At 55.2% G+C, this 13,350-nt stretch overlaps 1 protein-coding gene across 1 annotated transcript in view; it reads right to left on the bottom strand.

Moving 5' to 3' along the window:
• The window catches only part of ATOH8 (atonal bHLH transcription factor 8), a 36,139-nt gene that overhangs the window by 15,422 nt on the left and 7,367 nt on the right, over window positions 1-13,350 (bottom strand). The window contains exon 2 of the mRNA XM_019443794.2: window positions 10,493-10,684. Coding sequence (XP_019299339.2) covers window positions 10,493-10,684 — 192 coding nt within the window. The remainder of the gene's footprint in view (window positions 1-10,492; window positions 10,685-13,350) is intronic.

Below are 13,350 nucleotides of genomic sequence, written 5' to 3'. Positions count from 1 at the left end.
AGGAAGGAAGGAAGGAAGGAAGGAAGGAAGGAAGGAAGGAAGGAAGGAAGGAAGGAAGGAAGGAAGGAAGGAAGAAATGCGCGTCTCCAGAGGTTGCTATAGGAATTAAGTGAGTAACAGGCATGAGAGGGCTCTGCAAAGTGTAAAGCACAGCACAGATAGGTACATGGTCACTAGTGGCCTAGCCTGGTCACCCAGGTTCTTTTAACCTTAGTGTCGTCGACTGAAAATGGAGCTATTGGCACTCACTTTGCAGAGCCACGGCGAAGAGGGAGCAAGCTCACGGAGGCGGGGTTCTGGCACTGTGGTTAAGGTTAGGACACCGGTTAGCCCCACTGAGAAGAAAACCACCCTGTCACAAATCAGGGCCAATGCTCCAGGGATGTCACGTAGCTGCATGTCACGAGCCTGCTGCACTCCCAACTGAGAGATCCTGATGTCTTTCTCACTTTCAGGGGGAGCACCCCTTCTTCTAGGACAGGTAGGGGATGTCTGGGCAGGACGACTGAACTGATGAGGAGAAAGGCTCTCTCCAGCAAAGCCCGTGTTCTGCCTTTGGATGTAACATGAGGATGAAGTGCTCAGTGCTGTGGCAGCCACTATGTAGCCATGAGGCAAAGACAGAAAGAAGCCTTGGAGCCCAGGAAGCAGCTGCTTCCCTTCAGCTTTCCTGAGAAACAGAAACCCCTACTTAGTTTAAGCTGCTGCTTGAGGTGCTGGCTCTGTGATCTGAAATGCAAAGTTTTCCTCACTGATTCAAGGGAACAAGGACACAAATTCCCCAAACAGGGGGCTGAGGGAACACAGGAGCATTTCCCTGGTTGTGTCCTGAAGTCCCTAGTTTATCCTTCCCTCGAGTCTCTGCCCTCGAGTCTCTGCCTTCAGCCTAGGAATACTCAGTCCCAGCTGTGTGGATATTAGTTGAAGGAATGGTGTGTCATTATTTGGGGGCCTACTATGCACCAGAAACTGGGATACAAAAATGAAAGGGCACCCAGTCTGACTGGAGAAGCAGGCACTAAATAAACACTGTATGCCTTAAGGTAGTGTAGTGTGGGGGTTATAGTATCACATAATATATCCTGTAACATACCAGCTAAAAGTGTAACAATATAACATGGGCTCCAGCACGTCACATAACAGAACATCTTACATCGTTACTTCACAGTATATCATAGGACACTCTCCTGAATTAGACTATACACACCACTGTGGTAAAGGCAAGTAGAGTGGCCATGCTATGAGGCCCTGAGGAGGAGGCTGGGGTAGGGGTCAGGGAGGTCTTCCAAGAGGAACTGAGCCTTCCAGAATGAGCAGGAGTTAGCCAGCCAGACAGGGGAGAAGGGCATTCCAGGCAGAAGGAACAACATGAGCACAGAGGCCAAAAATAGCCCCTTTGGGCGAGGAGTTCCTTGTTGCTAGAGTGTAAATTGGGACACAGGGAGTGACCGGCTGGAGCCAGGTCACTTGGGGGAGGGTCAGGTGTCCTACGAGGGGGTATGGCCTCTACTCTTGGCCTGTGGGGAGCCCCTGAAGGTCCCGAGCAGGGAGTGAGGTGGTCAGACCTGGCTTCTGGCTGAGCTGCTAGGAGGGGCTCAGGTGGGGGCCCACAGAGCCGGAGCAGTTGGGCAGCTGGGCCAGGTCCCAGGTGGCTGTGAATTCTGGGTGGAGGACAGGAAGGTCTTGAAGGAAGGAATGGCTCCCTACTTCTCCCTCCAGAAATATTTTTAGTAGGAGCTCAAGGAAGGCAGGGATTGATATCTTCCCCTAGAACCAGCTTTCTGGTGTGCTAGGGCAAATAAAAGGGGAGAAGCAGTTCAAGGACAGGCGAGGAACGGGGGCCTGCAGCCACCCCTCGGATCCGGGCCTTCTGCTGTGCTGGGTACAGTGTTCAAGGCTGAGCAGGGAGCAGGGAAGCCTCAGGGCTGGAAAGCAACTTCTGGTCATTGGGCTGACTTTGCATTATAACCAGGGGCCTGGGGCCAGCAGTCACTCCTCTTTGCCCAGCCCTCCGCCCCTCCGCACCTTTGGCCCCACAAAGACCAATTTCTCAGGCAGAGGACATGGGAGAGAGGAGGAAGTTCACGAAACAGCTTCGCATACTTTGTGCATCAACCCTTGAGTAGATCTGGAAGGCAGGCTAGGCATCTTCCAGACAGGACACTTGAACACGGCCACCCAGTCACACAGCCCCGGGGCAGAGCTGAGGCTGGCTTCAGAGTCCGGGGCCCAGACACCTGCCCACTGACACCAAGCAGGGAGGGTAGATCTCAGCCCCCTCTGAGCCCTTCAGACGGTGAGATTAATGGCCCTGAAATTGTGATAAACATAAATATTTGGTCCTTCTGGAGCTGCCTCTCTCCAACTAAAACTGGGAGGGGAGGAGAGAGAAAAGGAGGGCAAAGGAATGAAATGCAGGGGCCTGGGTACAGTGTAGATGAGACACACGGATGCCCTCCAACACCCACAGTCCTTGGCTTGTAAGAAGCCAGCCACCCACAGCCACGGGACAACAGACTTTTCCCACTGCTGCGGTGAGGGGTTCCGGAGCTTCTGGGTCTGCTGGGGCTGTGTGGGGGCAGACAGTGGGAAAGGGGTGCAGGGAATTGAGAAAGGAAAGGGGAGACCCCAGTCCCTTGGCCCTGACCTGTGTCCCACCCCCACCCCCACCCCCCATATCAAATCAGCACCCTCTGACACTTGGGAGGCATCCCTCTTCCCACCTCCACCTGGCAGCCTGGGGCCTGAGTCTCAGCTCCACATCAGTGCTCCAAGGGGTATGAGGAAGGCGGGCCACGCCTCGCCATCTTGCTTCCTCCCGGAAGCTGGTGTCACAGCTGCCGGCCCTGCCCCAGTACCCGTGGCCTCCGGACAGACCACAGGGTGACTGCTCCCAAGAGGTGCCCAGATTCCAGGCACACATCTCCCAGAAGCTTCTGGCAGAGACAGCCAGTTCTTTAAAAAGGCTTCATGTCATACTGCAATCAGCTGAGGGGCCCAAGCACAAGGGTGTTTATGAATGCCACTGTTCTCCCAAAGCATCTCCACGTTGCTCTCTGATGAGCCGACGAGGGTCTCTGCGTTATCTCTGCCCCACTGACGTCTCTGGCATCTTTTGTGCCTGGGTTTATGACTTTCTGCCTCTCGTCCAAGACCTGAGCATTCATGGCCTGGGCCTTGCCCATAGCGTGCCCTCCCAGGCACCTTCTTTCCCGTCTGTCCTTCCCTACCCACCCTGCACCCACCCACCCCCCGCCCAGGTTTTATGAAAACAGTCACTTCCAACTCCCTCCAACTCTAACAGTTTTGAGAAGGAAAGGATTCTGGCAGCATCCAGGAGAACTAATTAGGTGGTCTTCAGGCACCTTAGAGGAAGAAGAAAAGTCATAAGTGGTGTAAGAAGAGGAAGAAACAACATAAAAAGAAAACGAGGGGAAACAAAATAAAAACCAGAGATAAAAAGTCAAGAGAAAACGGCGGCGCCTGAGAAACAAGAATTCCAGCCGCCAACTTTTACGGCGTCCAGCCCTGTTATTCATAAGTGAGTTTCCTCTCTCACAAAGGACCTTTTGCACGGTTTTCCCTTCTGCCTCCAAACCAGCTGCTCACGCTGTTGTATCCTGAGTGATGATGAGGCTCTGAAAGGGTTTTTTGGGAACAGATGGCCAGGGGAGAGCTGGGGAATGTGCCAGCAGAGGGCTGGGCGGGCTGCCAAGGCCTGCGGTGACTGAGTGCTTGGGCTTCCAGCTCGCGTGCTTTCCCTGCCCTCTGCCCTCCGTGGCGCCAGCAGGCCTTCCCAGCGAGCGCTCGGAACATCTGGAGTCTGGGGCTGCCAGGAGGGGGGGCCGCGGCGGCCGGGCGGGGGACCCTCTGTTCCAGCGAAGCTCCCATGGACTCGCCACCAGGCCCGCCTCGCAGAACAGCTAATCAAAACCACAGCGCCCCGAATGGGAACCAGGCGTGCTCCCAGCTGCAGCCAGAGGCCGCCAGGCGACTTAACCCGGTGTCAAGCCTCGCTGGCGGTGCAGCGCTGGGGGTGCGCGGGGCTGATGACACCCCCAGCCTACCCCACCCCGCGCCACCCCCAGTGCCACCACCGGCGGGCTATTGGCTCCCTGCAGCTAAATGCAGCCTCCACGTGCTGCGGCCCGGCCGCTTACATAAGAGCTGCTGCTCGGGGCAAGGCGCTGCACCCGGCATTTGCTGGGGACCCTCTGGGCGCAGTCCACCCCAATGGGCAGTGGGTGAGCCTGGGGGCCCGGCAGGCCTCCAGAGTTGAAGGGCATGGAGTTTGGAACCAAAGAGACACAGGCTGGAAACGGCTCGACCGCTTGCTAGCCATGTGGCCTTGGGCAAGTGCCCTCCTCTTGGCCTCAGTTTCCCCTCTGTGCAATGGGGAAGGAGGTCCTAACTTGTGCGGTTAGTGTAACGTGAGGCAGAGACAACGTACGTGAGGTGCCTGGCAGACAAGGGGCACTCACTGCATGGTCGGCATGACCGTAGGGGGCAGCTTATTAGCACTATTACTTGTGCACAACCAAACATTATGCATGTTTTTTGGTATGAGTCCGTGAACTTGAAAAGCCAGGGGATTTCTGAGTTTGCTGCACGTTCACCTTATGGGTGTGAGACCAGGGGTTTGGGCTGAAGTGCTGGAGAGGGGAGGGGTCCCCCATTCAGAACTATTCATTCTTATCTGCCTTTTGGTTGGTCAGTCTTTCGTCCACCCCAGGCACCGCCCCTTCCAGAGATAGTCCTTCCTGGGGTTCCATATGAAGTTGTTACCTTACTGCTATAAATTCCAGAGATTTCCTTTCTGGCACTCCCGGAGAAAATGCCAGCCCCTTCTCATATGGCAACCTGTTGAATCCTTCCAGCAAGGTGGCAAGGAAGGCATGTGGGCTCTCACTTTATAGATGAGGGAATGGGGGATCAGAGAGGTTAAGTGACACACCTAAGGCCACACAGCTAGGTCTTGCCCATGTCAGGACTCTCCCCCACAAAACTCTGTTCTTGGCCTACTTCACAGTCTTCCTGAAGGTCTCCCTGTTCTGCTTTCATATGGCTTAAAGTTACACAACAGCACCAGAGAGAACTGAAGAGAACTGTAGGGTTCAACCTACCCCTCCCCCAACTTACACAGACACCCTTTCTCCAGTGTCTTGGACCAAGGGTCATTGAGCTTCTGCAGAGATTTCCAGAGGGACACCCTGGCTCAAAGAGCAGCTGGCAGGAGGATGGGAGGGGGGTTCTCGGAAGGGTCTCTACATTCCCAAGGGTGATCCGTTAGAGCCTCAGCGGGGTCTTCCCATGTCTCTGTGACCTTCTGACCATGAGTGGTTGGTTCTTTCTCGCTGTGCCCAAGATTCCAAGTTTTCACTCGTGGACAGCATGCTGGGGAGAAGGGTGCATGTCAGGAGCAGAGCAATTTGGAAAAGGGGACAGGAGGCGGGTAACGAGTGCGTGAAAGCAGAGAGTAAAGCAGCACCAGCCTCTACCCCACCCTGGGACCACCCGGGGAACATCGGAGGGCTGACTTCTGCCTTCCTTCTGGGGAAAGCTGGCTCTGAGCTCACCTGTGAGGCTCCCCAGCCAATGATCCCTCCAACCCAGTCCCTGCCAGACTTGTGGACTAATGATGTCAAATGTGAGAGGAGAAACGGCAGCTGAGAGAACACTCCCTTTAGAGCAAACAGCTGGCGACAAACGTCTATGTAATTGGAATGCCAGAAAAAATAAATTGCATCCATTTTTATGACTAGAAGGGAATTTGATGGTGGTTTCCCACCCACCCCCCTTTTTTCCCAGCATAGATGGACTCTATGGGCTTTGAAGGCAAATGGTATTTAACTCAGTCACTTGGCCGGTAGGATTTGGAAATAGAACCTCCTCTCACACACCCACTTCCATGTGGGAGGCAGAACAGGGAAGGGTAGGGCCCCTGCACCCCTCTCTGACTGGCTAAGGGACCTTGGTCAAGTTCCTTAGGTCTCTGGACCTCAGCTTCATTATCTGTGTAATGGGACAGCATCAGTACCTCCCTCGTAGGCTTGGCAGAAAGAGTCACGAGTCGATGCATCACAAGATCTAAGCACCATGCCCAACACGTAGTCCAGGCTCTAAGAACATCAGGTATTACCGGTGTTCCCAGGACACAATGCACTGGAGACCCAGCAGTCCCTGTGAGAAACTTTCAGGTCTGTGTAAGATGCCCATGCAGGGCACAGGGAAAGTAAGAGTACCACGTTTAGTCATTCAGACAGAAAAAGGGGCTGAGGTGACCTCAGCTCAGAAAGCCCAACCAGAAAGGGCCTCAGAAATCACTTCTGGTGACAACTCGCCTCAGAGAAGTGGACACTGAGGCCCCAGTGCAGATGACTATGTACATGCAATGGGGACGGAGCCAGGGCTGTGCCCCTTGGCGGATACTCTAGGGACACAGGAGGCCAGGCACACCAGCAGTTGGGTCCAGCCAGAGCAGGAGCTCTTAAGACTGGGCCACATGCTCCGGGGCTTGGGTACAGTCCACATAAGGCTCTGGGCTCAGCCAGTCAGTAAAGGGCCCCTCGAAACACCCTTGGCTCCCATGGACCCCCCAACCCAAAACCAACGTACCACCTCCGCTTGTCCCCAGCACCAAAGCTACAGAAGTCTGCACACAAGATGTTCTTCCGAAAAGGAGCAGGTCACCCTGGGACCTGCCATCACCAAGAAAAGCCTCCCCTGCCTAAAAAGCAGCAGGGAAAGAGGGAAGACATGAGTGTGATGGAGCTGCATCAGCTTCAGGGCTTCCTCCGGCCCAGATCACCCAACGCGTTAGGAGCAACCTCCAGTCTTGCAGAGCCAGCCTCCCTCCATCTGGCACAGCCCTGGGGGTCCCTAACCGCTGCCCAGGCTTCTGGGACAGCCCTTAACTCGGTGCATCATGACGTTTTCTCTCTCCCCATCCCCAAATAGCCTGCAAGCAACTTGAGGGCACGGACTTACTGGCCATTTAGCACTACCGTTTAAACTATGCCTTCAGTGTTAGTAGCTGTCGTTATTACTATTATTATTATTACTGAGTAGGTTAAAGGCGCTGGTAAGGGGTGTCCTCGATTGTGGGAAATTGGTCCTTTCCTATTCTGCAGGTCTGGCAAGGCCCACCCGGCCCAGGTGTGAAACAGTCTTGCTGCTCTTCTTCCTCCCCCTCCTCCTCCTCCACCTCCCCCTCCCCCTCCTCCTCCAAAGCTCCCAGGAGTTGCTGCTTTAAAAACAGGAGCTGCAGAAACATGGCCCAAAGCCAGGTGCTTAACGTGCATTATCTCCAGCTACAGCCAGAGTCAGAACTGCGTTCTCCAGGGCCCATCCACTCCTCCCCACCATCTCTGGGCTGGGCAGCCTCACCGGCTGACACAGGCCTCACCGCACAACAGGGGCTTCCAAACGAGGCTCTGAAACCTCAGAGTTGTGTCCCATGAGGACCAGAGACAGAAGACCCACCGGTCAAGGGACACTGATCTCCCACCCCTGGTAGGGAAGGGCTGAGGTGAGGCAAAAGGATGCACCTGGGACTTGGGGTGGGGAGCACTGAATTCAGATTCAATCCCATTCTTAACACAGGTCTGGCGGGTGGGCAAGGCAGCTCATTAGCGCTACAAGGGATCTCAGATGACACGGTGTACAATCTCTCAAGGAGGCGTCCTGAGAAAGGGTCGCCCGGCCTCTTGGGGACACATGAACTGTGTGAGGGAGCCATCAAGTGGGACAGCTGGCTAAAGATGCTATCAGTCATACCGGTGAGGGTCACTGCCATCACAGCAGCTGTTTACAGAGGACTTCCTTTGAGCCACTTACATTGGCACGTGTTTTCTAGTTTGTTCCCTTCTTTACTTTTTATCTCTCTCATTAGGATTTAAGCTTGGCTCACCCCCATCCCCAAATCCTCAGTGGCCACAGGGGAGGGGTACAGAGGCTTGATCTGAGCCCCAAATCCATATACTCTGTGTACAGGGACTATGGAGGGTCAAGTCTCAGTGTGGATGGAACTCACCGCACATGCTCAATGAACATTGAGTGAATGAATGAATGAATGAATGAGCGAATGATCAAGTGAATTTCCAGGGATACCGGTCTCCTTCGTTCTGGTTAACAAAAAGGTGGCCTGCCCCAGCCACTCAGGGCCACTGGGCAGGTCACTAGAGACCATCCCTGAGGAAGGACATCTCAGAACTCACCTCACCTGCCTGGTGACAGAGAGGCAGGGAAGCACAGGTCACAGAAATGGGGTGGTGCCGTGAACCCCCTACCTGCCAGGGCAGAATGCTGGGGCTGGAGAAGTCCTCAGATGTCCCGGCAACTCCAGGACCCTATCAGTCTAAGTCCTCTCAGCAGAGCTGACTGGGTAGGCATAGCCCTTGGGAGATAGCAGCCCGGGGACAGTTAGTAGGATGGGATGTGGGTTGCAAGCAGCCCCATGCCCTTCTGAGGTGAGGCAAGACCTCTGTGTGGACACACAGGCTGGAAAGGGCCTGAGAAATCACTGATGATGCTCCCACTGTGCCCATTTATCAGTGAGAGAACTGAGGCTCGAAGAGGTTAAGAAATGGGTCCAAGATGACACAGACACAGCTGTTAGGTGACTGTGAACTCAGGGTTCTTTGTTGCTCTGAACTGCAGTCTGCCACCTCAGTCTCCCAATCTGGACAATGGGAAGTTGGACCAGATGGCCTCTAAGGTGTCTTAGGTTTGAAGTGATTTTAGGGGAAGCCAAAAGCTCATCTCTGCTGGGCATCTTGACCCCACTCCCCTGCTGTCCTCCCCAGCCCAGGATGTGGTCTGCTCCAATCAAGGAACAGGGAAGAGAGGGGGCCTCAGCACTGTCTTGCTGCATTGGGGGGACTTTGGGGGGCAGGTGAGGGGATGAGGGGTGGATTTGGAGCAAATGGCGCCTGACCACCCTGCCCATCCACACCTCGGGACCGCCCGAATGCCACGGGAAGTTCACCCAGAGTTTACAAACCTCCTTTGTCACAGAGCCCTGCATGGAGCCATCAATCACGCCCTTAATTTACCCGTGTCACTTTCCAGAGGAAAGCCGCCCTGCCAGCAGCCAGTGGCGCTTCCTCTCTCACCCACTTGATGAGGATTTCATCTAATTGGTCCATGTTAAATCACTCCCAGGAATGCAACGTACAATTACTGCAGCAGTGGCTGGCGGTGAGGACGTGCCTGGCCCTCCTTGGTGGAGGCAGGAGAGTCTAGGGGGGGCCTCCCTGGCTCAGGGCCCAGAGGCCGCTGGGAGAACCCAGAGAGGAGCCTGATGGAAAGGGGGGCTGGAGGAGGAATGTCAGGGACAAGAGGGAGAGGCAGGTCAGGAAGGAAGAAGGAGGCAGCAGGAAGGAGGGAGGATGCCAGCCACCGGGTTCCCCCACCTTCCCCATCCCTGGATGCCCAGGGGAGCCAGGCGTCTCTCACAGCCTCCACCCTCCTCATGGACACAGGCTGGGTCCCACCCTCTGTGTCTCTTCCCCTAGCCTCCCAGGAACAGGCATCCAGAGGGTTGCCACAGCTTTGCCCAGCACTGCCTGGCACTGACCCCCAAATGCAAAGGCTGGAAGCACAGGCCACTCAGGGACCACAGCTGTGCCCACCACCTTTCCTCCTGCACATATTTCTCTAAACACATCAAGCTCTGTACAGGCTGTTCCCTCGGTCTCGGATGCTCTTCCATGTTTCATCTTCCTGGCGAACTCTTGGTTATCCTTCTGGTCCCAGATCAAATACCACTTACACTAAGATGCCCTTTCAAACCACGTTGGGCAGGAGAGGTAACCTGTCCCTCCTCTGCCTGGCCTTCCACTGCCCTCAGCAGAGACCTCCGAGACCACCTTGCCACCCTGTACCATCCATATCTACTGGCAGAAGGGTCACTCTGACCATGCTGTGAGCTTCATGGGGCCTGGGGCCACATGTCTGTCACTTTTATAGCCCCTGCCCAGCACGCTTTGTACATGGGTGGGGTCGGCAAATCTCTCCACAATGAATAAATGAATTACAAATATCACCCGCCTTAATATACGGCCTCAGGTAATCCACAGGCCAAGTCACACTCCCAAAACGTGCCAAAGGGCTCTCCTGGGCTGTCACCCTGCTCAGAGGATCTCATTCTAATATAAATTTATTAGGGGCCGCGTGAGCAAACCAGCACCAGAATACATAAAACCAGAAAGAGCTTCAGATACACCATCTTCCGCAGTAAGTGAGCGAACCCAGGCCCAGAGGCCCAGGGTGACTGTCCAAGGTACCCACCAGGCCCATGACCAGTAGAGAGTCACCCCCATAATCCCAGGGGCGTGAGGAGCTCCGAAGGCGGAGCAACCCCCAGCAAACCTCTAAGAGGCTGATCTCGCTGGCCCCCTTAGAAGCCTCGGTGAGCGTGGGGTGCCCCGATTTCTCTTCCCACCTCTCCCGTCCCCCTCCGGAGGCTGCTGGCCGAGTGGCTGGCACATACCTTACGCTTCTTGGCACGTCCCTCGGCCTGCAGGGTGCGGGTGCAGCGCTGCACACACTCGGAGAAGCTGAGGTTGCTGTGGTCGGCACTGTAGTCAAGGTCAGCCAGCCGCGCCAGGGACAGGATGTAGTTACAGGCAATCCTCAGGATGGCCAGTTTGGACAGCTTCTGCCCATATGAGTAACACGGCACCTGTGGGTTGAGAAGGCATCAGGAGGGGCTGCTGGGGGTCTCTGTGCTGAGCAAGGCCCAGCAGGGCACCCCGGCCAGGCCGGCGTGGGGCCCCTCACAGTGACATCCCACCGCCTGAGAGGGGATGGCTGGGCAACAGAGGTGGCCTGTCTAATCCCCTAACGCAGAGTTTATTTTTGAAGCACCTGCTGTTTTCCACGCATACATCTCAACTCATCCACTCACAAACTCCGGGAAGCATCCACATTCCCACTTTGTAGTGGAAGAAACTGAGGCTCAGCTCATGCCCATGAGGCAATAGGAATGAAGCATATGAGTTCCCACCATGACAGAGCTCTGTCCCCCACCCTCCCTAAGGAGTCTCTCAGAGAGAACGGACACATTTGTCAGCTCCCACGTTCCATTCATTCACTCACGCAGTGACACTTGTTTTGCTGGGCGCTTGGGGGTCCAACTCTGAACAATAACTTGATTCCTGGCTTCGGAGAACTCACGCTCAAGAGTTACGTTACAATGTCATAATGGAATTAGGTACCCAGGGTCCTGGGTCAAACGCAAGTGCTTAGCTGGGAGGGCACACATATGCATGGTTTTCTTTTTCTTTTCTCTTTTTCTTGATGCCCTCTGGACCCTAAGTGCTGCTGGGCATACAACAGGTACACAATAAATACAGCCCCAACCAGACATGCTTGTCAGTGACTCATCGCCAAGTACACACTAACTAATTGCACACGGGTGTGTGCGGCATGAAGCAATGGAGCCTCTACCTTTTTAACATTGTCCTGTGTGAGCAAAAGGCAACGCAGACCACAGCTGAGTTCTGCGCGGTGACGTGCAGGCGATACTACAAGGCCCATGTGACCGGTGCTAACCGGTACAGCCGACTGCCCCTCTGATGCACACCGTTCACCTAAATGGCTGAAACGTGCTGACCCAGCAACCAGGGCTCTGGTCTCCTCTGCCCTCTGGCTCTCCAGGATCTATACCCACCATCCATCCCTACCACCGCCGCTGGTACTGATCAACCCCATGCCATAGACTGGGTCACCCCAGCACATCCATTCAGCAAGTATTTGGTGAGTATCCCCCATCTGCCAGGCACTGTTCTGGGCCAATGGTTCTCAACAGGGGATGATTCCGTCCCTCGGGGGACTGTTCGCAATGTCTGCAAGACATGCCTAACTGTCCATCTTGGGGAGCAATGGAGGGGAGGTGCAACTGGCTCCCACTGGGGAGAGGCCAGGGTTGCTGCTAAACAGCCTGCAGTGCACAGGGGCCTAAAAGGCCCCCACCACACAGAATTGCCTGGCCCAAACTGTCACTGGTGCAGAGATGGAGAAAGCATGAAGAAGACAGTCACTCAGATGGGGACTCTAAATGCATCATCTATTTTGATCTCACTTGAAACCTCACCTTGCCCAGGAGCTCTCTCTGACCTTCCCCACCCAACCCTAAACCAGGGGGCAAGGGGCAGAGTGCAGGAGGGGGCACTTGCCCTTAACAGTGCTCTAGTAGCCCCCCAACTGTCCTTAATTCACAATCATCGCAACTAATTTAATGGCCCGTCTTCCTGTGAGCCATTGGAGGAAGGCCCATGTCTGCAGGACCTAGCACAGGCGTCGGCCATAAACAGGCCCTCAAGGGCATTTGTTGAATGAGGGAATGAATGAATAAATAAATGACTGATCTACCTCCATGTTCCCCAGGTGTCTCCAGAATGTTTAGAAATGGGTTCAAAACCCTTCCCTCTCTCTCGGAGGATGAAGATTAGCTATTGAGGGTAGAGCTGAAGCACACGTACCTTTTGGTAATCTGGGTTCAACTCCTGACTCTAGCTCTCACCAGGGTGAGTGACATCAACTTTCCAAGCCTGGGTTTCCTCTTCGGATGCTCCCGGGACTGCCCTTGCAGCACGGTAGGGTTAAGTGAGATGATGGGTACATTCCACAGAGTAAGGCCTGATACAAGTCGGTGAGTTATTACTGCAGAACGTCTCCAAAGAGGGGCCCCAGAGCAGGTGAGGAGCAAGAGGCCGGAAGCCAGGACACAATGCCGGCTCATCGCCCCGCTCCCCCACTACTTGGGGTCCTGAAAGGGCACCCACGTCAGAGGCAAGGTTTGCTGTCTCCTTTTGAAATCCTCCAGCAGCCAAGGAGTTGCCCCTCACCAAGCTGGGAAACTGAAGGAGGACCCGCCTGGTGACAGACAGCATGCCAACTCCTGTGCGCTCCCCCTTCCCACCTCCCATGCCCAGCCCTGGCTGCGGCTCCAAACCCATCCAAGAAAAGCCAAGAAAGGCCAGCAGAACAATGCACTTTGCCTGTTCCCAGCCAGAGTCCAGAGAATCCTGCTTTATCAGCCTGAACAAATAAACAAGGTCTGTGGGACAGAAAGGATCCTGGGAGGCAGGGAGGGGGGATCTCAAAAGCCAGCCCAGCACCTCTGGCTCCTCTGCACCCCAGGAGGGAGTGCCTATCTGGCAGAGGCCCTCGGGCACTGAGCGCAGCTCTGTGACACAGGTCCCTGCTGCTGTTTTCACCCAGGAGCCACGCGGGGAGTTACCCAGCTCACTGAGCTCTTGGCCCCTGAACAGAGGGGCTTTCCTGCCAGTGGGGAGTAGGGATCTCAGGAAGGAGCCGCATGTGGGGATCCAGGGTCACTGCAGG

This window comes from Panthera pardus, unplaced genomic scaffold, assembly GCF_024362965.1.
Source record: "Panthera pardus isolate Hobbes unplaced genomic scaffold, ASM2436296v1 HiC_scaffold_26, whole genome shotgun sequence".
In the NCBI taxonomy this organism is placed as follows: Eukaryota; Metazoa; Chordata; class Mammalia; order Carnivora; family Felidae; genus Panthera; species Panthera pardus.
Note: the sequence above shows the minus strand (reverse complement) of the source record. Positions and strands in the feature narration are given on the sequence as shown.